At 42.4% G+C, this 27,977-nt stretch overlaps 1 protein-coding gene across 5 annotated transcripts in view; it reads left to right on the forward strand.

The window, feature by feature from the left end:
• Positions 1-27,977, forward strand: part of DLC1 (DLC1 Rho GTPase activating protein) — a 238,004-nt gene that overhangs the window by 187,275 nt on the left and 22,752 nt on the right. For 4 of the 5 annotated variants that reach the window (XM_054201885.1, XM_054201882.1, XM_054201883.1 and 1 more), the window contains 2 exons: positions 22,512-22,583; positions 25,653-25,734. In XM_054201885.1, coding sequence (XP_054057860.1) covers positions 22,512-22,583; positions 25,653-25,734 — 154 coding nt within the window. Of the gene's footprint in view, positions 1-9,740; positions 9,811-22,511; positions 22,584-25,652; positions 25,735-27,977 lie in introns of those variants that run through there. The other variant, XM_054201887.1, reaches the window with a different exon arrangement.

Here is a 27,977-nt window from a genome sequence, read left to right on the forward strand (position 1 = left end):
AGAAATCCCCGTGTTGCTTTTGAGGTTATCATATCCAGTATAAGCTTCTTGATATAAAGATGGCTAAGACAAAGATCATTCAAATAGGTGAAACCTATTTCAGTGTTACAGAGATCAGATAAACGGTGCTTGGTGCACGCCTTTGAGACAAGCCACTCATTCAGTGCCAAGTATTATTAGAAATTCATTTTCTTAGCTGACACATGGACTTTTCATGCAGAGAGCCCATTATGAAAAGCCTTGCTGTTCTGAGAATTTGTACTTTGATTTCTCGCATTATCAGCCAAATCAGAAATAGTAGGTGCAAGTGGCCAGAGGATAAAGCATCAGCTTTTCATTCTAGAGAAGCTGCTCTTAATGGAATACGAGTTTCAAATGAAGTGTGGTTGAGATCACAAAAATGGTCTGTGACAGAGCCTGAAAATCCAACATCTAAAAACTAAGGCCACGATGCTGCAAGCATTTATGCGCTCAAATGTCAGTATCCCCTTCAACCCAAATAGAGCTCTAGACATGAATTTGTAGGAACGAGCTTTAAATTCCTTTTTACCCTGAAATAAACAAAGCCCTTTCTAATCAAGGAAGGAGACCGTGCAGGATGAGAAATACTATTTCAAGACAAGTAGCCCAACCCATCTTAATTGTCTGAGCTTTCCATTTTGCTCTGCTTTATGTTATAGAACAGCTATAAAGCAGTGGGTAGCTCTCCATTTTTTTTTTTACTTTATACTGTGGATGCTCTGTTGATTTGATGATCTAACAAAACTAACTGCTATGTAAAGCCATTATAGCAGAATTTCAGCAGGATACTTGGAGAGCGTTCTCTTTCCTGTTTCATTTACTACGTTTGTTCATACACAAGGGTTCTGAGCACTGGGTATCCCCTGACTCCATGGAACCATTAAATTAATTGCTAGATTTGCATTAGCTGTACAATTGCAGGTACGGTTCACTTGGGCACAGTTCACTCAGTCTAGCAGTGACCCTGTCTCTCATTTTGCGTTCTAGATTCACAATTTCTGCTGGGAACTAGATAAATTTTTCTTTCAGTTTGCATGCTTTTCCCTTTTCCCTCATTGGGGGACACCGTTAAATGTTCTGCCTGCTTTTCACTTGCATCGAAGGAACAGGAGATGAGGAAAAGAGCTAAGGAGGGCACTTCTACCCCTCACAATCGCTTTTGGTAGCAGCTATGAGGAGGGAAAAGAAGAGGAGGAGAGAAATGGAAGGAAAGGAAATGGAAGAAAAGAGGTGAAGAAACTGGCAGCAGGTGAAAGAAATACCCGGCACAGGTGCTACAGACATAAAGACGAGAAACTCTTATTCCAGGTGCAGAGCTCCTTACATGGCTTAGGGAAAGAAAAAGGTGTTATCAAAAGGTAATGCAGGAAGCTATTCTGCCCCTTGGAAACAGATGGAGCACCCAAGAATCTAGGTTAGGTAAAAGCTTGCCTTGGCGGGCAGTAGGTAGCTCCTTCAGAGGCCAGGCTAAGGACGACTTGTCCTCTGTCTCATTCTGTACGCTCGCCAGGAAGTTTCCCACCTGGCCCAAATCTCATGATGAAGTCAGCTAACTTTCTGAAATGCAACAGAAATCGCAATAGGAGATAAGCTGCCAAACTCTTCAGATACCTGTCTAACATAGAGGTGAGCACCAGTTTTTGGCTTTAACTCAGTTTTTGCATATTGGCAACCACATAAAAGTCTTGTCTGTGACATAAACCCAGAAAGTTTCTAAAATGTTATGTTTAAAACTTACTGCTTTCAAGGCAATCTATGATTTCGGGGTATCTGGCTCATAATTTTTTGATACGTGGGATTCTTGCACCCTAGGCCAAGTGGGATGTGGCTTTTATTTCCAAAGAGTTCGATTCTCGTCATCAGCTGAGAAATTCCATATTCTGACCTGTTAGAATCTAAGTTTTTGTTACGTTTCAGGATGTTTCATGTTAGGGCTTTTTCTTAGTGCTGTCACTGATTTACATTAAGGAGCTGAGAGGCAAGCATGTGGTTTCTTAGAGCTTAGGTAATTAAGTTTGTAAGGTCAATATGACATGCATGACAGATTCTAAAGAGGTACTGGTAAATCAGATGGGAAGTTCTTCATATACACCTTTCAAGTCATTGTTTATACTTCCTGACTAAAAACCAGATGCCAGGAACACTGTTAATCTTGAGGTTTAATAGACTTTCTGTATCTGAAAAAAATAAAGATTCCCCAGCAAAGAAAAACGATGCTATTTCTGTACTCTAACGCTGCTCATGAGAAATAGAATTCTACTGAGTGATGTCAAGGCTCTTGTTTCAAAGAAGAGAAGGCTCTGGTTTGAGCATGAAAGGTGCAGGGCGTCCTATCGCTGTTAATCACTTGCCCCATTGATCCTAGCACAGGTATGTCCCTGGCTGCCTGGAACTCTCTGAAGTTGTGATCAAACAAAAAAGCAGGTTAACTCGATCAGGCTCCCCTTCCCCCGCCCTCCCCCCCCCCCCCATGTTGCTTTTCCCAGAACAGATCCTTCTCATTTTAGAAGCACAAGACAAGAAATGATACATACCCTTCTTGGCACCACATCCTATAAATAATGTTGTTCATACATTTAACTGGGGTCCATGAAGAAATAATTAGATTCCGCATCTATTTAAAGCTCATTGTTTTGTACCACCCACCATATATGTTAATAAGTCTTCAGCAAAACCATCAGAAACAAAAGACCCAAAGAATCCAACAGCAAAAAGGTTTTAAAAACATCAGAGCTGTACCTGTCCCGTGTATGCAACTTGTCAGATCCCCACAGGGAACATCACATTCCCAGGAAAGCTGGACACTTGGTGGTGATGGAAGAAAGGTGTTCTTCAGGATGCATTTGTTGCTACACTAATAGCGTTGTATAAAAATATGAATTGTTTGACGTAGAACAAGTAAGCCTGTTATCTGGAAGGTAAATCTGCATTACACTAGAATAAATTGTATTTAACAGAGTTAACACGGGCAGCTTCTTAGCTCTTGAACATCACTGTGCAACCAAAGGCTTCAAAAATCACCATCTACACCAGTAGAGAATCTGCTTCATTGCATTTTCGATTTAAAATACTAGAAAGTGAGTGAAGAGTTTGCTCTGTTGCTTGAGTGACAGAACTGTTATAAAGTTTAATATAACAGCCAGGTAGACTCAGTTTGTCAGGTGTACTGGACAAAGAGTAAAAGCATTCTCCAGTCACTGCTACCTCTCCTTGCATTTTGAAGTCTGATGAAAACAAAAAGGCATTTCAGAATATGAGGACCTTGATTTTTTTATATTTTTTTTTAGTAAAAATAATGCTCTTTCATATTATCCCAGTAATAAGGAATAGTAAAAGAATCTCTCTTTTTTCTTTTTTATTTTTTTAATTCAACATTTAGATATTTAAAAACTGCTCTGGGCTAAGGTTAGATTTAAGAGATTTGCTCTCTCAAGAGCAAACTCATTTACCGTGTCTCTTTGTAAACTGATATGAAGGCAAAAATAAAACCTCAGAAACAAGCAGAGTGAAAAAAGGTAGCCCTTCATAATGTGACAGTGTTGAAATATGAAAGCAAACTAACCGCTTTCCATGTTTCTTTTTCTTGTGGTCATGTAACAGAATATGTGTCTTTGTTTTTAAAACATGCAAGCTCCTATTAACCTGTCAGTCACTTCTATGTATGGTATCATGTCCACAAATAATACCACACAGTACTCTCACTCTCTGCAACGTGCTGGCATAAAAAGAGAAATGTAGCATGGGGGAGGAGGAGGAGGAAGCATTTTTCAGCTAAACCGGCCATCCATTTAGAATCCATAATCCTAAATTTTAGAGTGACGAATGAACACCCCAACAATTCTGTTACTCCTCCTAATCCCCGTCAGGTCTCGAATCTGTTGACGAAGGCCAAACAGCCACTTCTTTCTGCCTGACCCTCTCCCCTTGCTATTGCTGGCTCTCATTCAAGTCAGGATCACATTTATCTGGGTAATATACACCTAATAAATCTTCTCCGACTCAGTTTGTTCTTGCTGGCAAGACAGCTAGCTTCCCCCTCCACTTCTCTCGTCTTTCCTCAGACATCATTATGGGTGTTGACACTCCAGCAAGTTACTTAAGGTGCCCTTAAGTAACTGTCTGCATGTAGACATCTACCTCACCTCCCAGTAAAACGCAAAGTAATTGCTGCTGTGAGCTGTTTTTCAGTTACAATAAGCAAGAGCATGGGCTTGGACAATAAAAGACGCAATCAAACTGGCAGCCTGCAAGAGGTTTTTTACTAGGCACAGTATCAGCGTAATCATCTCATACGGCACTTTCTGCAGTCCATGTCAAGGGCTTTCAGAAGAGGCACGTATTATTCTCCCTGTTTTATCTAGGTAAAAATGAAGTATGAGAAAGGAAACAGATAGACCAAGGCTGCCCAGTAAGTCTAAACAGGACAAGACTGCAGATATTTCGAGTGTCAGTCTAGTGCTCTGTCAAGAACAGGACCGACAAGGATTATGAATCTGGCCTGGCTTTGTTCACTGGCCTTATTAACATGTGTTTTCCTCCTTCCCTGTCCCTGTACCTTCACATTACATTAACAATAGCTCCTCTCCAGGCTATAGTATCAAGGCAGTACCTCCCCCGATGAATGGTGAGGTGAAATTAGCCATCACAGCGTATGTGTTCTAGTTGCCATAGTTATCGTGCTTTATTGAGTCATGGGTTTAAAACTATTTCCTGAGTCCTGGAGATTCCCCAAGGCTAAAACAGCAGCAGTCTTTCACATAGTGGGTCAACTGGTCCAGGTGGATGCATGTGCCTATTTCCTCCAGAGGAAATAAGTTTAATGAATATAGAGTTCGTTTAACTAAAAAGCCTTGGATCACACAAGATAAAAGTAAGAAAGACTTTGTTCTTGAAAGGAAATTTTTCATTGTTCATAATTTTTTTAGTTACTATAATAATAAAAATAAAGAAAACTTTCTCTCCTTCCCCTCTACTCCTGTTAACCCCAGCCGGGCAGCGCATGGCTGACATGGTCTGTCCCAGGGTATCGTGCTGAAAAGTCTGGCATCTCATGTATATTGTAACAACACAGCTGCTTCACAAACCAATTTTTAACCACTGTTTTGACATGTTTAAGGCACCAGTCTTTCAGTTTTCATCTCCTTTAGTGGGCAACTTGCATCTTACATCTTGTCTTAATGAAGGTTACTGTTGTCCCTCTGTGAAAGCTGACCTTTTTTCCTTCATCAGACTGGAGGTCATGCATGAAGACAGAGTGAGATTTTTAGAAAAAAAAGCATCTTACCATTAGAATGCCTTGGAAACTGGTGGTTTTAAAGGTGGAAGGTAAAATCCATTTGCTTAAAATAGAGGAGGGAAGAGCTGGTTGATCTAGTAATGTATATCCTGTGGCTGCGGCCACATGAACACAGAATGAAAACAAGAGCGTTGGTCTGAAAAAAACCTCTTCTTTCCCAAGGAACACAATGCTGAGATATATACCCTGCTCCATTATACACCGTCACCAAAGTGTTCATCTTTCGATCATTCTGTAATATCTATTTCAAGTCTTTATCAGTAAATGAGCAGTTATTCTGAATTTCTGGAGTAAAAGGAAGGAGGATTTTTCTGCATGCCACGAGCTATATATTTACTCTGGGTCATCTCTGAGCCTTCATCACAGGTTAGAAAGTCTGACTACCCTCCTCTAGCACTTCTTCTAAATAAGGGTTAGTTTACCCAAATCCGCTTTCCCTACTTTCTTGAAAGTTAAATTCAATTGGTTATTTTTCCAAAGTTGAATCACTTTTTTTAATGTAAAAATATAGCTTTTAATTGAAGGGAAGGCAAAGCCATTAACAGTAGAAAATCCCGCAGCCTTCAAAAAATAAATCACCACCAGTGACAGCATCTTAAACACAATATGGAAAAGATACTCTACATCTCCACCAATTCCTATAAACCAATGGTATCCCATGTAAGCTAAGGAGTTTACCTTCTGTTTAATATGGAATGAAAATATTTATTTTCTCTCCTCCTCCTATTTCAGTTTATCTGTATTTATATTTTAACAAATTGTCTCTTTCTCAACTTATATAATCAGTTTTTATTTCTCTTCCTTTTGTGCTTCCATATAATAGAGCTTTCTTTAAGTACAGTGTGAACCTGGTCATTTCATTTTCAGTCTGAACTGTTGAACTCATGGTGTTTGAGGGCATTCAAAAGCAGACAAAAGTATAGAGCTCGCTTATCCCTCTTTTTAAAATAGTCAGTTATATGCACCACAAAGAATAAGGCAAAGTTAGATTTCTTTATTATTTACTGTTAAAAGAAAGAAAAGGAAAAAAAAAACCAACCTACATGTTGCCTGGGATTGAATACAAGTAGTATTCTTAATACTGCTTATTTCTAAAGGAAGACTTCTGGAGCAGAGAGACCATCAATTACAAGCAGTAGATCAGTGCCTGTGTTTCTGCAATATAATGACTTTACTATGTATTTCGTTAAAAAGTACTTTGGAAAGATGCTTTCCTTCATTCTGTGATTCTCCAGTAGGTGAAACAATAGTTTTCCTTCTCTGAAAGCAATGGGCTGTTAATGCCGCTTATCTCTGAGAAGTGATAGTGCAAACACTCCTTGTCAAGAGGCCCGAACAATTACAGACTCCTTAAAATAATTACTTCTCAGTAAAGTCAAGTGCTAGAAAACGCAAACTTAATTATTTCGCTGACAATGGTTGGAACATGAAGGTCCTTTGGACTGTGGAAATGCTGAAGACAAATATCCCAGCGGAGAAGGAATCCGAGCCTAGAGCCACAGGCCTGGAAACTCGGGCCGAAACGGCTCTATCATCTATCATGCGGTGGCGAAGAGGATATTAATACTGGCGTTTAGCATTGCAATCGTGTGTCTGACAATCCTGGGTTTGTACCAGCAGGTCAGTTGACTAATTACGAACCAGGGCTTCTCTGTGTGCTGCACTATTTCGAGGAAAAAGGATGAGAAGGGCACAGTTAACCATGAAGGCATTTGGGCCATGAAGGCATTTCCCTCCCCCATGGGAGGGAAAACAGAGGACAATCAAGTCCTTATTATTAGATGCCAGTCCTGCGAATCACTCCCTTATGCAGTGACAACAGAAGGAGAATTCACCTTTTAAAGTGAATAATTGTGCCTGTCGGGCAGTCCTTTACAATTACTTTACCATCCAGCCAGAGCTCATTGATTGCATTAAGGATAACAGTACTCCACAGAAACAATCCTCTTAGGCAGGCTGCTCCTAAAATCCTGCCGCGTCGCGGGCAGGCAGCTCCCTGCTCTTTGAATAGCCAGAGAGATAAAGAAATAAAAATATTAAAGGCTCCACCGATTTCACAACGCTCTTTAAAGGCGGGTGAGCGATGAGGGGGCTTGCGGCCTGCTGAACACCCATGCCTCAGGTGGAATGCTCCTCTGAGCACGTTTTACAGCGAACGCGACACCCGGTGCCTTGCTTTTCAGCTCCAAGAACATGCCCGCTTAAGCAGCCCTATAGAATTCCAAGTTAAAATGCAAGCCAGAGAGACTGTGTGTCTTCTAGGGTTGATAACAAACTTAGAATCAAAGCCTTTCTCTTTCAGATTGCCAGCAAGAATCTAATCCAGGTCAGTGATAATCCTCCGGCATCTATTAAAGCGATGATCCCAGCAGACAGGCTGCTCCATCACAAAAGTCACTGGTTCGGACATTGCTGAGGGAATCCACAAAGACTAAATGAGGATGGAGATTCCTCCTTTGCTGTGGGAGCCGATTAGCTTTGCCAGCAGAATAGGAGAGCTGAACTAAAGCACAAACATGGTGTTTTATCATCAGCATCATCATTCATTCGCTATTTTACAAAGTGGTAGAGGTGAGACTGATAACCCTTGATGTAACTACCGAGAGCTTCCCATCTTCCGTGTCTGGGCCACGTTTGTTGAGTATTCACTGATCTCGTCACCTCTTTCAGAAGCCTCAGACAAAACTCTCTGACTTCAAATTCTTGGTTTGCATCTATCACACAACCTTTTCACTTCGTATTTTACTTCACTGCCACACACGTCTCCTCCTCTCGTTCCTAGTTTTTTTCAGCTCCCTTTCACACTGCCAGGTCCTCCAAACCCTTCCCACTTTTTTTCTGCAGAGTAAAAGTCCGTTCTCTCCCTCTTCAAAATCTCCCTGTGGGTCCTATACAAAAGCTTCCCATACAGAGATGCAGGCTTGGTCCAGGAAACAGCCCAGGCAGTGCGTGTTTACAGGAATAAACCCTGCTTTTTACAAGGTATTAACTTGACGCGTGGTGGTCTTCTGGTTCCAGCATTATCACTGTGATGGAAACGCCTTAGTACCAGCATGCTTTTCTACGTGCTCTGGATTTTTTTTTTCCCCCTTCCTTTTGAGGATGCTTATTGGAGAAACAATTTCTCTCTTTTCTAGAATTCGGACTCTGAAAATCACACACGGTGCATAACCAGCGTTCTCCATCTCCTGTCATGACTATTCTGTCGCATCCTAGTCTATCGAGTGCAAAAAAAAAGTCTAGCCAATACAGACAGAAAGCCAGTTAGACCGGGGTTACCTTGTCTGTTCAACAGCTGGGGTGTAGCGTATGTCTGTCTTCCCTCTGTTAGAGTTAAGAATTCGCATTTTAGGGGCCTGACCTACCTTGTAAACATATATGTGGGTGCCTTACAAGAAGCATTCAAAAATGCAGGTAAATGTGGCTGTGCCAAAAAGACCTGGAGCGTTTAGACACGAAGAGGTAATTGATTAAGCAGGTAACATATGTAAAGTCAAGCTCGAAGATATAGCGCAGTTCCAGCCTCTTCTGGGCTATTAAAGTAAATTAATGACCTAGAGCTGTGTAGGGGTTTCCAGAAACAACACTATAATAGCCAACTGGCCACAGTTTGCAGCCTATAGTAGGGGGAGATGTTTATTCTTCAGCAAATTGCCTGCTCAGGCACCACACCATATATACTCTATATCTGACAGAACACAGAGCAGAAACGACAACTGAATCTTAGAAAAACACCAGCAAGTATAAAATATATGATGTTGGCTTGGAAGCAAACGCACCAATCATCATCTGTGATGGGACCCAGATATTTTCAAAATTTCGCAGTACTCTTTTTACCTGCTGATAGTTTGGCAGCTGGTATTTTTTGTGCCATTTTTAAAGCCTGGAATGCGAGCGTCAACCGAGAAATAAGCATTCGAACAATCCCCACGAAATAGAATCATAGAATCATAGAATGCGTTGGGACCTTTAAAGGTCATCTAGTCCAACCCCCCTGCAGTAAGCGGGGAATATACAGGGCAGAAATATACAGGGGAGAAAACGGCGTAGGGAGTGACTCCCAGGCGCAGAGCTATGAAGCCAGGTTTTGCTTCCCTGTCCCCAAGCCATGCCTGTGGCGGTGCTGTGGTCCCCACAGGGACACCGCTTGTTGGTTTCCATCCAGCTCCAGCCTTTGATGATGTGCGGGCATTTGAACCGTTTCACAGCGCTTTTCGCCACCCTTTTTCGCACCGGCATCTTCCCCCCCCCCCCCGCCCCCGCCCACCCTGCGCGGCTCCCTTCGGCTCAGCATCCCCCCCCAAAACGCTCCGCGCCTCAGGGGGTTGCGGAGCGGCGCGGAGCGGGGCGGGCAGAGCGGGGCGGGGGCCGGGCGGAGCGGGGCGGGGGGCGGGGGCTGGGCCGGGCCGGGCCGCTCCTCCGCGCCGGGGGCCAGTTCCGAGGAGGAAGGCAGGGAGGAAGGCAGCCCCGCGGAGGCACCATGATCCTCACACGTAAGCTCGGGCTCTGACCCGTGGAGGGGGGGAAGAAGGCGGTGGCGGCTGCGCGTCCCGCGGTGCGGTGCGCGGTGCGTCCCCAGCCGCGGGTCTTTCGCCCTCGTCCGTATTGGCGGGGGTGCAGAGCCCCAGGTGAGAGCCTTGGGGGGCTTTTGCCGGCGGGGGAGCGCCGAAAGGGTTAATACCCGCGGGAGAGAAAGCGCGGAGGGGGCGCGGAGCGGCGCGCAGGATGCGGTCTACTTCTGTGCATGGCACCCTGGCCATCTCTTTTCTTGGCGTTTCGGTTTTTTTTTCTTTTTTTTTCCTTTTTTTCATGGCACCCTGGCCATCTCTTTTTTGGAGTTTCGTTTTTTTTTTCCTTTTTTTCTCCTTTTTTTCCTTTTTTTTTTTTTTTTTTTTTTTTTTTACGGGAGTCCTTGCGAGCCGGGAGACGTAGAGTTTCTTTTGAAGTGCTCCGTAATTAGCCCGGTGGCTCCCCCGCTCTGTGCGGCGGTGGCGAGCCCTGGTGTCACCCCGGCGGCTTTGATCCCGGTGGAGGAGCGGCACCTCCTGCCAGCCGGGATCGACCCCCCCGCCGCCCCCTTCTCCCGAAGAACAGAAGAGCGATGCTCTTCTCCAGCCGGACAGTCTCACCTCCCCTCTCACCCTCCGCGTTCCTACAAACACCCACCCATGACTTTCTTCCACCATAACTGTGAAGTTGTTGAGCGGTGTGTTGTCATTAGCCTAATGAGCACTATTGCCAGTCAAGGGCACTTTTCGCACAACAATTCCCCCCCCACCATCCCCCCCATTCTCTTTGGGAAAATTCTCTTTCACTGGAAGAAATAACTACATTTAAACGAAGTATTTAACTAAGCCAGAAGGTTCTGCCTGATGTGTCATAGTGCTTAACCATGTGAATTGAAAGAGTGGGGAATGTAATTTTATTTTAGACATCAATTATAGATGCTTTTATTTTTTTTTTTTACAGGAGTTAGTGTGATCTGTTTGAATTGCCCTGCCCTGACTGAGAAATCCCCAGCAGCAAATCAGTAAAAATGCTCTGAGTCAGGTTAAGTTTTAAGGCTTTTTGTAGTGAACTTCAGGAAGATTAATAGATAGCAGATTTCATACGAGCCTCAGAGTATGAATCTATCAACAGTTCGGTGCCAGATGGACTCAGCATCCGTCTGGCAACCAGGCTACTGCTGGCCGACAGCGCGCACAGTTGGTATTAGGCGCTGCTGTTGATTCCGCAGCTGTAGCCTGCTATCTTGTCTTCCAGGTATCCTTATTGATGTCCTGTAGGCATCCTGATCCCCGTCTCCCGGTAGAAACAACAAAAAAGAGAAAGGCTGAGGTGGCCAGGAAGTGGGATCCATGTCTCCCTAGCAAATGGTTTTGGGTTGCTCCTTCAGTTTGCCTGTGGGATCCTGATTAGGGCTGAGATTCTCCGAGTATGGAATATATGTATATGCAACAGTATACGTAGGTATTGTTTTAAGAAGATCCCTTTCATCTGCAAGTTCATAGGAATCAAAGCATTTGGAGCTACTTTTTGTAACCTCTAGGACTTCCTGATCTCTTTATCTTCTTTTAAAATAACTTGGTTTGTTAATTGAGAGGTTTTTTTTATCAAAAGGAAGTGCGGATACATTGTTTTAAACACCAGGGAGCTATTGTTAAATTTAATTTCTAAGTGGTAGTTAAAAGGAGGGATGTATCTTGTCATGGTTTTATTTGGGTTTTGAATCTCAGTTGTATAGATTCAGTCCAGGATTTTTAATTCTTCAGCCAGGGTCTTCCCAGCCAGTTCTGCAGCTGCCCTTGCTGGGCCAGAGAGAAAGACTGATGCTGGTCGTGGAAACTCACAAGTACCCCTTGTATTTTGCCTCTGGTGGGGGCAGGAAAAAGGTACTGCGATTGTTCTTCTGTACTAATCTCGAATGTTTATATTTGGATTCCTAGAAGGAGATGAGAGGTGACTTGGTTTTACTTTCCTGGTTCTTCTAATTCATTACATTCTAGGCAATGGTTTGTTTGAGCCATGTGAATTTATGAGTTCTGCAAATATTTAGAGATGCAGTTTGCATGATAAAGTTTTTTGCTGGTGAGAATACCACAGTATGTTATGTTTGGGCTTCTTTAGAGATTCAAACTTCTCTTCCAGTTCCCCTCTGATTGGAGTTTTGCTGATGGCTTCAGCATAAACACAACTGCACCCTTGGCTGGTTAAAAGGAGATGGAGGAAGAGAACTCATGTGCTTAACAGGATGGTCCTGTACTGTAAACAAGAGCTTTTCATGCTTAACTATCCTTCCTAGCAACAGGAAGAAGGAAATGAGGCTATGCAAAAGGACCCTGACACATTTCAGACAATGCCAGACCCACCCTCGCATTCATACAGTATAGCCAGAAGACTTGGGGAAATAAAAATAACTTCAGATGTTTCCCCTTCCTTCCTGTGCATATTATAGAAATACAGCAATCAAGTGATCTGCAGTTCACAGAAAACTTGCTGGTTTGATCTCCACTGAGTAAAGAGATGATGCCCCTATAAAATTTATATATCTTCATTGGGTATTATATTGTTCTGCTTACAGTTTCATCCTTGGTATTTCCCTGGGTCAATGAACTACAAAACACTATATGCTCTCTAGTGATGAGTGTAGATAGCCAGTAATTTTGGTAATTTCAGCAATTCCAGGCATATTTCTTGCTTGTACCTATGCCATCAGTAATTCTGACTGGTGCAGGTATCAAGATTGTCTTGCGTGTTTTTTGGTTTCCGAAGTTTTTTCCAAGTTTTTTTCTTTTTTCCTTTTCATTTTCTGTTCTATTTCCCCCCCTTCTCCTGTTTTAAGGAGAAAAAAAAAAAAGAGGTCTGTCTTACAACAAGGATGAGCAAGTCTCATGAAAGGGGCACAGGACTGGGCTGTGATCGGAGCTTTCTGGTTCTTTTCACTGGGCACTTATTCTGCCACAGGCCTCTTGGTATACTATACCATTGACATAACTGGTAGAAGTAAAATGAAGTCAAGAATGACTTAATTCACTGAGTTTCATTACCTGAAAGTCACAGGTAATACTACACATCTTTTCTGAAGTATTTGGTTGTCTTTAGAAGAGCATGCTAAGCATTGTTATTTGTTAGCATGAATGTTCTTTCAAATATTGACCAGGATTTGTTTCCCTTGAGAAGGACTGCGTTAGATGAGACTGGATCAGGTAAAATATTACCCGATCTCTCTTCTAATGAAGACACAATATGATGACCCACTTATGGCAGGGACATTTTTTTTAAAGCCCAAAAATGGTGCAGAATTCCTTAGGCTTGGTCTTAAATATATTTATTTTATATTTATCTAAAAGCGTCCACTCAAATGCTCATCTCGGTCTGTGCAAAGAACGCCTCCTGGGGAGATGCATGAAAGACATTTGCTGAAGCCAGCGGTGGACATGGTTTGACCTTCCCCAACCTATTCTTGCCATTTGCTGAAAATTTGGGATTAAGAAAAGTACACCCCCCTACATTCTTGCGTTTTGGGGGTGGTCTTTCTGCGACCCTGTGGATTCGCAAAACTGGATGCTCTGCTGACCACCCTTCCCTCTGCCTCTGGTAGCAGAGACATGTCTCTGATGTGCCTCTGGTAACAGATTTCCTGTGCGTTATAAGATACAAGAAACTTTCCAGTGTAAAGCTTCATGAACTATTTTAACTTCCCTTCTTCTTTCCATACATAGTCTCTCTGCTTTCTTTTGCAGTGTTGCGTTGGCTTTGCAGTGCCTGGACCATTGCCATGGCTCTGCTGTATCTAGACCATTCCCTTATCCCCAAAGGTAAAGTTGAAAGGTGTGACCATTAGGTCAGGTACCGGGAAAAGCATTTGCAAGTGTGCAGGATCACAGACAGAATACAACTGTCTGCAATATCTGGAGATAAGTTCATAGTAATATTTGCTTTGGGAAAATCCACGTTTGCATCCTTAGTTTTGATGTAGGGACAACAGGCTGGGAGACCACCAGCTTTATGCTGGGCTGTTTCACTGCCACTGGTATTTTGTATCTCGTGCTGTATCATCCACACGGGGTGCACTCTGGGGACTGGGTCATCAGTGAGGCAAGCACTAAATGGTTACGATGCAAAGGTAGTGCTTCCATATGGTTCTTAACGTGTGCAGATGGTTTTGAGGTTCAGGCTTAACGAGCTAGAAGAAGTAACTGTCTGTATAAAATCTGCTTTCCTCTGTGTAAACTGTTGAGGCAGTTCATATCGGCTCTTACACCATTATTATTTCTTAGATCTGAACAGGTAGCCCAGACTTTGGGCATTTTTAGACAAAGTATCTGTCATGCTGGATCTATTCACCTTGGCCTCCTTCTGGAGCTCAATGAGCCTTTGATTTGAGCTTTGCATACAGTGTGCAAGTTTACTAGCTGGCAAGCAGGGTGCAATGAAAGAATATTAGGCTGAGCTTGGGAGTGGCAATGGTTAATGTTTGCCCTTCAGTATGTTCCCAAAGGTCATTCTAACCAAGTCATTTCTGAGAGAAGAGAAGGTTAAAGCCATCTTCTGTTTCTCAGTCTTTGGAGGAGGATTCGTTTCTCACTCTGGAATCTGTCAACATGACCTCCTTCAGAGGATTTGACTAACTGCTTTCTCTGCCCCAAATAATCCTCCTCCAAGACCACCCTGTGTTAATCAGGCCAGATAAATAATCCACGTGCCCAATTATTTCTTAAGGTTTTCTCAAGTCGCTTGACATCTTGTTCCTCTTCATCTGTGAACCTTCTTAAAAACAAATGGGAGAAGACCATCTTTAATCTATAAAAAGAACCGTTCTTTGGCAGGAAAATTGCCATATGAAGCTTTGGTTTTCTGTTTAAACAAAGTTAGTTTTTAACTTTATATTGCGTTGTTTTCTAAATTTCTTTCTTAATCCTCCTGTATATGCTCAAAATGCCAAAACTATTTAGGAATAAATTACGATTTACAATGTGAACCAGAAGTTGTGATGGTTCTTTTATGTCCAAGAACATGCTTTCCCACAGTCTTCAGCAAATTGGGAAGCAACGCAGCTGACTTTGGGCAATTAGAAACATACGTAATAGTGTGAAAATAAGCAATAACTGCAATCTGTTATGGAATGTATAGGGAAAGTGCTTGACAGAGATGTTGGGAATATCCTTTATTCCTGTATTAAATCCTGAAATTATGCTGCTTTGATGCTTTTCTGAGTGTAACAGTTGCTCCAGGTCCTCTCGATGGAGGGGAGGACCTCCATGCTCTTGGGCATGGTGGTTGTGCCATCTCTGCCCCTCTGCCATCAGGCACTGCCCTTCCTTGAGCTCTGATGAACCCCAGGGATGCTCCCTGCGCTTGGGATGGGGCTCACAGCATGACTGGCCTTAGAGAAAGCATAAGTCTCATTTTAAATATTTTTTGGGGGTAAAAATAATGAGGAGAACTGTGAAACTGATTGCCCTTATTCCTAAAAAAATCATGTTGGATTTTAGAGACTCATGGGATCCATGTTGGGATGGGCTTTATTCCTCTGAAATTCATGGAGGCTCCCATTGATTTCAGCAAGTGTTGGCTCAGTCACTGAACATTTTAAGTGTTTTCATCAAATGCTGTCTCTCATGCTAACTTTTGAGCTGAAAAACTTTTGAAGTGATTTCAATGTGCTGAAGACTATGAAAAGGACATTCAAGGTAATTAGATTTTGATTCACAAAAGCGGTATTGTGTTTCCTGTGCTTGCCAAGAGGATTGGTGAGCAATTAAAGCTGCTGTATTGTGTAACCTGGTACAGTTAGTAGGGAGGGAAATTACATACAGCCAACATACACCTATGTGGATGTTTTGCAAACCAGTCAGAGATATATATATAGAAATATATATAATTATTTTAATTTGGCTTTCATGATTAAGGAGATAATCCAACTTAAAACCCCCTCAGTGGAAGTAAGCCATTTGCTCTTTCCAAAAGCTCTGCTGGAAAAAAAAAAATGGTGTTCAAGCTTCCTGATTTTCTTCAGAGAAAATATCAATATATGATCTTAAACATCTGTTTCCTTACTTCTTCATCTGTTCCCACACAAATTCCAAACATACTCTGCTTCTTCTCCCAGTGTCCTGTGGTTTATACATAACACCAGCAGCATAGTTACTGTCTTGCTGCAAGGCTCCAGAACTTGAAAAAACCATCCCCATGTTTAACCCAAAGCCAGCAGGAACACAAGGAGAGTGTTTCTTCGGTCGTCATCACATAGTTGAGAAATGTTTGAGTACCATTCTGCACCACCACCTCTTTCTAGGGTTTTTATGACTAGAAAACAATATATATATTTGGTGTCATATATGGTTTCTTTCAAGAACTTGTCTTTTTTGCCCCCCAGAGAGTTCTTGGTTAGAAATATTTTTTTAAAATTGTGCGTGCATCTGTATCTACTTGAATTGACTGCTGAGGCACGCAGCGTTACATGGAGATCATAACGTGTATTGTTTGACTGTGGAAGGTAGTTAGAAGCACAGTGAGATACAGGAGCACATCACAATGGGCAGCTGCTGTTGCAAAATGTACGTTACGCTTTAAAGGTGAAAGGAGAAAAGGGACCCTCTCAGGAAGGTGTTTGGCTTTCACTTCAAAACCTGCAAGCTCACCATCAGTTCAAAAGTCAGGCCTGTTATTCTCTCGGACTCACTGGTTCATCCAGAAATGAATCCTTCGTGGGCTGAACGTGTCAAACTGGTATTTTAGGATAGCGGTGTAAGATTGGATTGTTCTCTCAGAATAAAAAGAGATTCCAACCGTGTTAGAAATTTGGCAAGAGCTTTTAATGGGATTTTCAGAATTCTCAAGCTTTTAGTGGTTGAATGTTTATTGACAAACTCACCAAGTTCCTGTGTTTGTTTTAAGGGCATTATCCTTATAAAATGCTGTTCTTCATTAATTACGTTTTTTTTCTTGCTACGTGCCGCTTTCTTGAAAGGTGTGGAGCGCTAAGTTAATGATACTGCCTAAGGAATATTTTACTATATAGGTTTGAGAAAAACCAGACTTATGAAAAGGAATTTAATTATTTTCAAGCTGCAGCCACATATCTTCAAAGGGAAAACCATCTGAGGCCACGGACGCATAGCAGGCTAACTCTTAGGAAGTCACACTGCCCCAACTTTAAAGGGCTGCAGGCATATGACATTGCCCAGAACTGATTTATCATTTTTGGTGCCTGGCCTGCTCATTTGTAGACAGCTGCCATAGTGCAGGTTTTTTTTTCTTTCCCTAGATTGTCTCAAATTTCACATCCGTGTTCATGTATCTAGAGACGGAGGGGCTGGAAGAGCGGGATCACGTCTAGCGTTGGGACCACAGTTCACATGTCAGGGATGTAATTCAAGCACTTGGAAAAATGATTGCTTGTACTTCGGCAGTGGAATTCTATCCAGAGAAGAATATTTCTCATATATACCACAGCTGGTCTTAAAAAATATGATCCTAAATGATCTCAAGCTTCTTAATAGCTCAGGACAGTGTTTTGCAGTTGAACACAAATTTTGCCAAGCGGCAGAAATTTCAGAGGGACGCATATGGCAACAGGCAATTTCTGATACAGGCAGAAAAAAAGAGGACAAATTTCTGAGCATTGCAAGCCCTTTTGCAGCCATTAAACTGGAGCATCGGTCCTGGATGGGAAAGAATCGTCTGTGTTGCTCCGTCCATGCCTTAGAAGACAGGCAGGTAGTTTTATGCATTGCAGTAAGGAGCAGTCGGGTTCGTCTGCAGCTGTCGTGGTGAGAAATCAGACTCTGCATCCCATGGGAGAGACTCTCTCCTGTAAGCTAATTCGGGAAGGTTGTTTTGTATTCCATTTTTACTTCTTTTTTTTTTTTTTTTCTTTCTTTCTTTCTTCTGAGAAAGGGAAATAGTGAATTTCTAAACTAAAATCACCTGGTCAAAAATTAAGACCAAAAAGAACCCTAAACAAAATGGTTATTACGTATGGCATTGGAGTGGACCTTCGGCAACGAAGCCCATTTTTGCTGAAATGTGATTTTAACAGCGTTGATTTGACCAGTCCCGCTACAGATTTTTACAATCTGATCTCTTAACAGAGCCAAAAGGTGAGATGAGTGGAGCTGGTGTGTGGAGGTGCTAATATGGCTATAAAGGTGGCTGAGTTGAGGCAGGAGGAAACCATCTGCTTGGAAGAACTGTTCGTATGATGTTTAGCACTTAGGTGAAAATGGAGCCAACACATGACTGTACAAAGATACATCTGCTTGGCACCTTGTCCTGAAGACGCTGAGGGAAGGGGTGCTTAAGTTGTATGGTCACATGGCAGCAAAAAGCAAGGAAGAAGAGGAAAAGGAAAACAGAAACCCTTCTAACTTTTTAATAGCTCTTACTGATCCTAGCTAGACTGCTATGATTATTTTTTTTCTCAAAGGGCATAACTGCAACATCAAACTCTGCGGGTTTTATTTTCTAGAGGAAGGAAGACATCCTCCAATGAAAGACTATAGACATCTTAGAGTTCTCCCTCCTGCAGTTGCAGGATCAAACAAGGTGTGAATTGAGATATTTTCGCTATGACGTTTTAAACCTGCAAACTTGCAGGGCCAGGAACCAAGATTAACCAAAGTTAAACAAAAAGGAAGTTAGAAGTTTCTACTTTTCACTTACCAGTTTGGGGAAGAATTGGGTCATCCTAACCCCCCAGGAAGTGGGTAAATAAGGACTAATGGTTCCCAACCATACACAAAAGGAACTCCTACCCTTGATTTGAGCATGGAGGCCTGCTTTGTGAAACGGACTAACAAATAAAGCTGCTTCCAATAAAAATTTCCTGTTTCCTCTTTAACACATTTGCCTGCTGTTTGCTTACACGACACCAAGAATAAAGACTTCATTGTAATCCTTTCTGGGCTTTTTTTGTTTTGGTTTTTTTTTTTTTTTTACTTTCTAAGAGAATTTCTTGTGTATCAGGACATTTAGAAATAATAGCGTGATTTCTTTCTTGCGTACAAGAACCTCCTGCTGCTGGGGGAGGGCGCAGGACGCACATCTGAAAAGCTGCACATACATTTCTTGCCTGGAATGTGTGCTGAATTGTAGTTTATTGTAAAGGTTTTAGCTGGCGAGGATGTTTGGTTCAAAAAAAGGAAGCGGCACCGCAGGGATGGAGCGGGGAGGAGGGAGTAAGACCAGTCCCTTGCCCGCAGCAGCTTCTGTCAGCTCAGCTGCCGGGGTCTTTGTCGGAAAGATGCTCGTGGCGGGAAATTGCTTTGCATATCATGGCAGATTAATTAGGACTGAAGTGGGGTTTCCCTGACATGGGTTGGAAAGCGGTGTAGAGTTCTTCTGCCAGCTCCCTCTCCTCCCTGTGGCTCTCGGCTGGCCCCAGCCAAGCAGATGCTGTGCTCAGCAGTGAGTTGGTGGCTCAGGTAACGATCTGTAACCCAGGTCCCCTGGGAGACTGAACGAAGGCTTCTGGGTGCTCCGTCCCTTCTAAAACATCTTAGAAGTAGTGGGAAAATCTGATTTTGGAAGCTCTGCTCTTCTCTCTTTTGTCCCTCGTTATCCCAGTTGCCATAGATCCAGATGACAAAGACTTGCACGTGTTCCCATGTCCACCTGGGTATGAAACCGTGGCCACTGGCAAACCAAGAGTCCCAGGGCTGATGCTGCTGAGCTGAAAGAAGAGCTGGTATTTGGAAAGCGTGGGAATGAGCTTTCTCCTCTAGCGTAGTTTAAATTATTTGGCCAGAATCTCAGGTTTAACTAATGTATTTTATTCTCAAAGGCAGTTTCCAGTTAAGTTGTGGTAATGAACTTTTTACCTATAGAAACTTTCAGCTGCTTAAGTTTGTGTCTCTTATGTGAGGAAGCTTGTTCTGTGTACTCAGCTTTCTGTGCAGCCTATTCAGCGCAGCCCGGGCTGGATTCTCCCTCCGGCTGTGTTTTGATCTGCCTGAATTTCACATACATACAGAGTTTTGTTCTTACACTGGCTCCTCGGTAACCAGCAGGGTTGAGATGGGGAAACTGGACTGGAAACAACCTTCCCCTTCAGCTGGTCACAGCGCATCGGTACAGCCCAGGAGCAATCCTGGGTTTGGCCAACTGGAGTTGAACGAAAGGAGCTGCTTTTTTAGGTCCTGCCTCTGCTCTGCCACCCGTATCCCTGCCACATCCCTTTCTGACGCAGGCGTTGGGTGGATGGAGGTGACACAGAGAGAGCCCTGGCCACAAGGGGACTCCTTGGCCCCTTCTCCAAACCCCTTGCACTTCCTAGGACTTGCAAGAGGAACCAGAGCCTGGAGCTATGGCTTTCCCGAAATGTTTGAGATGGGAATGGAGAAAATACTGGTTTTAAACCCTTGGTGCTATGTGGTGCCCAGCCCCAGGTGTTTGCCGAGCCCAGTCCATGGACAGGTATACCAGTCTTTTATTATTCTCTGCAATTTTTGTGGCCGACCAGGAATAACTCAGTTGTTCTGTTGCCTAGATAGGCTTCTTGGGGGATTCTCAAAGGTATTTTGAAAGCAAATATGCTGTGAAAATCCCAAAAGCTCCTGACGCCTGGGTGCCCAGAAAATATGGCTTCCACATAACTTGCGTACGTATTTGCAGAAAAGATACACAAAGCTTCTATAGAGAACCTTTAAAAAAAAAAGTCTGATAAATGCATATTCTTAATTTTCTAGCTCTAGAAATATTTTACACCTGGGGTGCTCCGTAAAGGATCTGTGAACAAATATTTAAACACATTTAAGGGCCACTGTAGTAGTAAGGAATCTGACACTTTTTTCAATTACGCTACAAGCATCTACCTGCATTTTAAGGTAAATACTGGTTATCAGGGATCCTTTTTTTTTAAAAGTTTTAAATCAAGTAAAATTCTCATTCAATCCAGAGAGTTCTGCAGGATGTGACCTGTAAGATAGTTAATTTTATTTCAAGTACTCTTAAAAATTAATTGCAAATTTTTTTACATTAGTATTTTCATTGCTTCTGCGACAGTAACATTACGTTGTTTGTTCTTGCTTTAGCAGTACAAGTTTTAAATATATCTTAGATTCTTTTTTTTCCTTCTTTATTAGCTTTCCCGTGTATTTCCTTAGGATACCGAAATTAAAATACTACTTTAAGCAAAGCTTCACAATCGCTTGCAATTGGGATTGAAGAATGCTTTTTCTTAATGAGTAGCTAAGTCAATATGTCAGTACGTGCTTGTTCTCATGTGGTCCCATAACCCAAAGGTGAAGCAAACACAAGTTACACAAATGCCTGCTTGTCCTGACTTTGGGGAGAGTGGATTTTTAGCTGTTTATTTATCTGGAATGCTGTGCTTTGGCTCACCTTAACCCCTTGGTTTGGGTATGTATCTCAGCAAAGAAGTCCGGCAAAGCACAAATATTTTAACCCTGTTGTAACTACTTGGAAAATTAGAGGGGGATTGCTGTCATTTTGGAGATGCCAAAACGTGCTTGCCGGTTCTTCCAGTTTTAGCTGTGTACCTATATCTCAGTGGGAATATTTCATAACGTGCCAAAATCTTGAGTTATTTTACTTGTGTTATGCCTGGCTCTTCACTGCCCTTATGCAGTAATGTGTATTCGGAGCAATTCTGAGCAAAAACCCTTTGCGCATGGTTTCTGCAGCAGGTAGCAATAGTATCCTTTCCAAGTAGGTGGCAAAATTGCCTACTGAGTTGGACATAATGAAGCTTTTCTTTTCTGGTCCATCAAGAAGAGTGAATATAATCAAAGCCAGATGAACTTTAAGAGTTTCTGATTGCTCACTGTCTGTTTGATCAGTTCTATGCAGGGAGCTAAATTCCCAGTAGCACTTTTGTGAATGTTTAGAACAAAATTAACCGAATCTGTTTCCTGAACACTTGGAGAATACCCTAAATACCTTTTATTCTTAGTTTGAGCTAATAAGATAACAGTTTCTTTATTTATGGTTGCATTAGGTAATAAATGAATTTATGTATAATTTATTCACAGACCAATATAACCCATGCTCAGAATGTTTCCTTTCTTTCTGTGTCAGGTATATGTATGTGAAGAATTTAATTTTGCGGGATGCTGTTTTGGGTTGTGTGAGGGAAAGTTAGCTGAATTTCCTGTAATATACCACGTAACTCATAAATGCCATGAAGACCTCCAGTGAAACCAGGCCCTTGTTGGGTAGTAAATACGCGCTTGAGTGAGCTGCAGTACAGTGTGTCGGTTGTTCTTGGGCTTGGGTCTGTCAGTACTGTCTACGAGATGTTAAAGCGCACAGTATTACAAGCTCTGCTGGGAATTTCTGTCAAGACAAAATAGTTGTGCCAAGAGGATCATAAGACTTGTTGAACAAATGCCACTCAAGTTGGTTGCGGTGGTAGTTTCTCTAGTGTTAACAAAACCTGTACGGAATAATCCGTAACTCCTGCAGTTTTCATCTGTGCTTGTTTCTCTTTAACTATTAAAATGATGAGCTGTTGGTAAATCGCGGATGAATGCCGGTGACCTTCCGGAATCTAAAATATGTTTGATCATGAGAAGAAAAGCAAACTGGGATAAGCAAACCTCTGTCTCACTTCAAAGTTGCTGAATATCTCCATGCTTATTTTGTAACTGGAGTAGTAGCAGTGGTGGAGAGGAAGTTTTTGCTTTGCAGATCACTAATCGGAGGGTATCTTGTTTCTGTCCTCTTCCAGAAATCGAGGCCAAGGAAGCTTGTGACTGGCTGCGGGCTGCCGGGTTCCCGCAGTACGCGCAGCTCTATGAAGGTAAGGCACATGAGCTTGCAAGTCGATCGTCCCCTGGCAATTTTGGGACAATAAGATGTAATATTCACTGATAAATAAGGTTCAGGGGCACAACTGAAGTGCCAGCACATAAGATGACTTTTAGGGACTGGGCTGCTTTCTGCTACCTACTACATGCATGGATGTACCCAACCCAATGAGGCTCTGAAATACACCGGGTATTTAAATTTGTTCCAGGTTTCTGTTTTAGTCTGAATCTTCCAAATATCCTCATAGCACAAATCATATGTTATCACCATGGTACATTCCCTGTAGTTAAAACGTAAAAGAATCGTATTTTTGTAAATGTAATCATCCACTGCTACGAGCCCAGTCTTAGAGAAACACAGAAGCTGTGTCCAGCTCCAACAGCCAGCTCTGCTAACGGAGCAGAGGTAGGGAATTCTGTGTGAGCATGGATGCCTCTGCACGCCTCGTGATTCCCAAGTCCTGCGTGGTTTTTCCGAACAGTTTGAGTTGGTGTAAGACACAGGCTCACTATGAAGGGAAAAAAGAACATGGAAGCCATCGTTGCACAGACGTGCAGCTCCTCGAAGGGACGGCTGACTCCTGCACTCACCTTATTTGTCCTTCTGTGGGATGGATTCACTGAGTGTCCGCTTTTACAAAGGTTTTGCTCAAGCGAAGCTATCATAGAATCATCTAGGTTGGAAGGGACCTTTAAGATCATCAAGTCCAACCACCCAGCCTAACACTGCCAAGTCCACCACTGAACCATGTCCCTCAGCACCATGTCTGCCCGTCTTTTAAATACCTCCAGGGACGGTGATTCCGCCACTTCCCCGGGCAGCCTGTTCCAAGGCTTGACAACCCTGTCTCTCTAACCTACTAGGAACTTGCAGTTTTGGCATGCAGTTCTTACACTCTGATGCAGAGTAACATACGGAAGTTTGTTTTAAAGCGCGACATCCTAGAGGTCCTTTTTATATAGGTGTATTATCATTCAGAATTTCCCACCACTGCCACTAAAAATTACTTGCATTGTCATGAAATTATTATGCGCTCTTATCTGCCTCTTCTCTTTTATAAAACAAACTCCAGCTGCTGCTTGCAAGAATGAGCATAGAAAGCCCATTATTTACAGTGAATAACTGTTGGAAATTACAGCAAATGCTGAGCTGACCTTCTTGAAAAATGATCTCGTTGAGCTTTGATTTGCAGCTGCATTGGCAATATGAGATGATAATAGCGCTTTCAAAAGCAGCACTTGGCGAAACTTTTTCTTCGCCTGTTCAGAAATTAAATTTCCTTTTATTATTTCTCTTCCTTTTTTTTTTTTTTTGTGCCAATGGAGATGCCAGGATTTTCTTGGGATGCAGACAGAGCTGGGACTGTACTTCCACTCTTTGTTAAAAGGGGGGACAAGACTCCCATCTGAATACGTGGGCTTGTGGGTTTCGTGTTATGCTGAGCTGTAAATCTCCTAAGAAATTACTTGCAGTCAGAAAACATGTCCTACCTGATGGTTACCATTGTCCTACCTAAAGACCCTAAACTTCTATAAAGTTTCTAATGTAGGACCATGTCCTACCTAGCATCAAAAGGACCGCAGAGGTGAGAGCAAGGCCAACCGTACCCATTGAAAGGACAGCTGTCCTTATATGAAAACAATATACCATTGTCCTTTGCAAGCCCCCCTGGCAGCAGCAGCAACAACGAAAACAGCAGCAGCATAAATTAAGCATTAAAAAAAAAAAAAAAAAGGAGTTGTGCAGGCTATGAGCTTCTTCCAAGTCACCTCTCTCACTTAAGTTCTCCCATGTGTTCTCTTGTGGGCACTCTAAGGTTCTGACTTTCTCGGAGGAAAAACTTACATTAGCTTACTGCTGAAAAATACCACTTGACTGTGCCAAACCCTTTAACTTGCACCTTGGGCGTAAAATAGTGAACCTCTGGATCAGTTGGGTCTAGTACAAGAGTTCTGAGAAGTCGCTGATACGGAGTGGTTGCACGCAGTGCGCATTTAAAATGGAGATTAATCAGTGAGCCTTTGTCAGTTGCTTTGCTAAAACTGCAGTTTTCTGTAGAAAAGCGAATTTCTTGCATTTCACAGAATGTGTCATAATTTTTTTGACAAATAGTTAATTTGAGAGTTTATCCATTGGTATTAAAAAAAAAAAAAGCCAGACTATTAATTACCTTTCCACAAATTTACACCAGTCCTATTCTTTTCATCATTTTGGCTCACTCTTTCCTAGTCTCTGGAGATTAAAATATTTTATAGACAATCCCTTGGACCAGGGATGATGTATGCAAGTGCAACAGTGCATTTGGAGCGTGTTCTTGTATTGCTGTGTGCCCTGAACACCCAGTGGCTTTGGTGGGAGTTGTGGCTGCGCAAGGAATGCCGGAGCAGGACCTGTATGACAGTCAGGAATCTGTGGAGGACAGTAAATAATATATATGTGGTTGCTGCTGCAGAGCTGTAGTAAATTTTCAGCTCTCTGCCAACATTGTTTCCTCCCCCTCACTCTCCCAATTGTTTATCTAAATAATCTCCTAAGGAAAGGAGGCAGCATGGGCTCCACGCAGCTTGGCTTGCTTTCATTTCACTCCATATCTCATTAATGTTGCAACAGTGTCAAACTTTTAAATAGCCTGATTAACAGCCAAGGAGATTCTGTTTTTCATTCTTTTCCAGAGATTTGGGGTTTACTGACCTTTCTTCTTTAATGTGAGATATTAGTACTTTGATGGAGAATGTCTATTTATTTAAAATAAAGCTAGCCTGAATCAGTTTCAGCCTCTGACGTCGGATAGGGAGTTCACATTTGCCTCTTTCCTTCTCCCGTTGTTTCATCTCTGCTTTGCTCATTTTACCCCCATTTTGCATACGAACTTTCAGTTATCAAAAGCTTGTACAGGAAGAGGAAGCATTTCTGGCATTTGAGATGGGAACGTGTGTTTACCCAAGAAGTGCCAATCACTGGCATCTTGCTGAGCTCAACTCGAAGCAGATGGTTGTTTTGAAATAGCTCACCTATGGGAATAAGAGTCGTTTTGATTCCTCAGCTGTCTCTATTCCTACAGATCTCCTTTTCCCGATTGACATCGCCCTAGTGAAGCGAGAGCATGACTTTCTGGACAGAGATGCTATCGAGGCCTTATGCAGGTAGGTGAAAAAAAAAATCACACTGCATTTTGAAACAAAAGTTTTCCTGTGTCATGGAAAGTATGACCTGGGGAAAGCATAACCTCAATGGAATTAGGTACCGTTAAATAACTATTTGCATGAGACCTTTTTATTACCCACCATCAGTATGCGGTTTTCATTAGAATAATATGTTGGGCTAAGTCATGTTTGGGGATCTTATTTAAAACAAAGTTGGAAGCAAAGTGGCGGGACTCTTTGTGATGAGTATTTCCTAGGCATATTTTTTATTATTATTCTTAATTTGCTTTCCTTACTAATTCCCGAACTCTCATGCTGACCTCAGCACATCACCCTGTGTGCACCGTGGTCACCATAGTGAACGTGGGTATGGCTGTAAGGGGTAATGGGAGCGAAGCGAAGAGTCTACCACCACTGCAAAGGCTGGCAGACCCTCAGCCATGGCTCCCGGTACCTATCTTTGTTGTTTAGGAGCTCCTTCCCCAAACCAGTTCAACCCACCCCGCAAAAAGAGTCCGGATAGTTCCTCGCTGGGTTAATAAATTAAATCAGCCCGTGGAAAGGCATAATGAAGTTCAGAATAGGTGTGAAGGATGGGGCAGGACCCCACAGCCAGCTGCCAGGGCAGGAGGAGGGATGGGGAGAGAAAAAGAAGGAGCAAGACCTGCCGGTGTACAGCGGTGTGTTTTTACAGAACTACAGCCTCAGCATTACCAGTTTTGTCATTAGGGAAGTTACCGTGGCCCCATCTGACACTGACCCATCCATCGGTTTCCTCCTCTAGTGTGCGTCCACAATCTTAAATGGCAAAAAAATGCCTGAACTTTTCATATATCCTATGACCCAGAAACGAGTGCAGTTTTCTGCCTCTGTCCTCCATTATGGCAGCTTTCCAAATTGTCTGCAAAATGAATGGGTTTGGATACTGCATGCATGATGTCTGCAACTCTAAATGTCAGTAATGAATTACAAAACCCTTATAAGAAAGGCTTTAAGTTTATAGTGTTCTCATGCCATCACTGCCATACTTGGAAGGGAAAGAGAGGGACTGGAATGTGAAGTTCTTCAGAAATATTTACAAGATTTTCAAACTACGAAAACACATTTGTTGTCCCATCATTGGGAGGGGGAAAATCTCATTAACATTAAAACCACACTCAAGATCTGCCCTGCTCGAGTGTAGGGCACCTCTTCCATTCAATATTAAAATGGGATGCACCGGTGTGCTTATTTGTGTGCTCTGGAACTTGTGAAGTCATCGAGCAGAAAGTACAGCAATGAGAATGGTTCCCAGAAGCATGGCCTTCCCTTGCCAGGAAAACAAGATGCAGTCAAGCCAGCATATTTTGGACCTAGCGCTCGCCTGCGAGAATACTTTTTACCCTGGGATTATTTATTTATATGGGGGGAAAAAAAGGTAGCAGACTGTTTCTCGCTGGTGCGAGTAAGGGTGTGCGCCCTCCACGTCTCTTTGAGATTTGCTGCTAGTGTGATCGATAAAAGCAGTGAGCGCTTTCTCTGAACCTGGAGGACAGTAAAAACATCTGTATCCTAAGAACGGATGCTTATATTGTAAGCCTTCCAGAAAAGGTAAGCACACCAGAATGAAGTGGGTATATAGATATTTCGTGAAACTAGGAAGTTTTTCAGAAGTCTGCTAATTGTAAAATAACTTCTTCGCTTTCGTCTTCGAATCGTTTTCAGTGTAATATGCATAAGAATCCATGGGTCTTACTGTAATTTGAGACAAAGATTTTAAAGGTTGAACTATATCATTCTGAAGCCTGTGGTGTATATACCAGAGTTATCTTTTAGAAGATAACTTTAAAACTGAAGCGAATGTTCCTCCAGAAGCATTCAGATCCCACCTCAGAATAAAACTGAAGTAATTCAGTTAATCATCTCGGATGTCTGAATTCGGCCCTTTACCATATGTGTTAGACAAAAGCAGTACGTTATCACATTTCCATCTTTAGATATTCTACTTTTTTTCCACATCTCCTTGTTTAATTTTCTAAAGCTCATTAAAAACACGGAGAAGGCACATTGTTTGGAATGCTGCATTTCTGCCTGAAGCCTGGGTTTATTTTGACTCATGCCATGGTCAGTGTGTAAACAGTAAAGGGTTTTACTCAGTAAAAGACTTAAAGCTGCTTCACAACCTTAAGTCTATCACTGTTTCTTGACTGAAAATCAGAATACTTTTGGAATTACTTACATTTTCAGCACAGAGCTAAATAAAC

The sequence above is a fragment of the Rissa tridactyla genome, chromosome 5, assembly GCF_028500815.1.
Source record: "Rissa tridactyla isolate bRisTri1 chromosome 5, bRisTri1.patW.cur.20221130, whole genome shotgun sequence".
Taxonomy (NCBI): domain Eukaryota; kingdom Metazoa; phylum Chordata; class Aves; order Charadriiformes; family Laridae; genus Rissa; species Rissa tridactyla.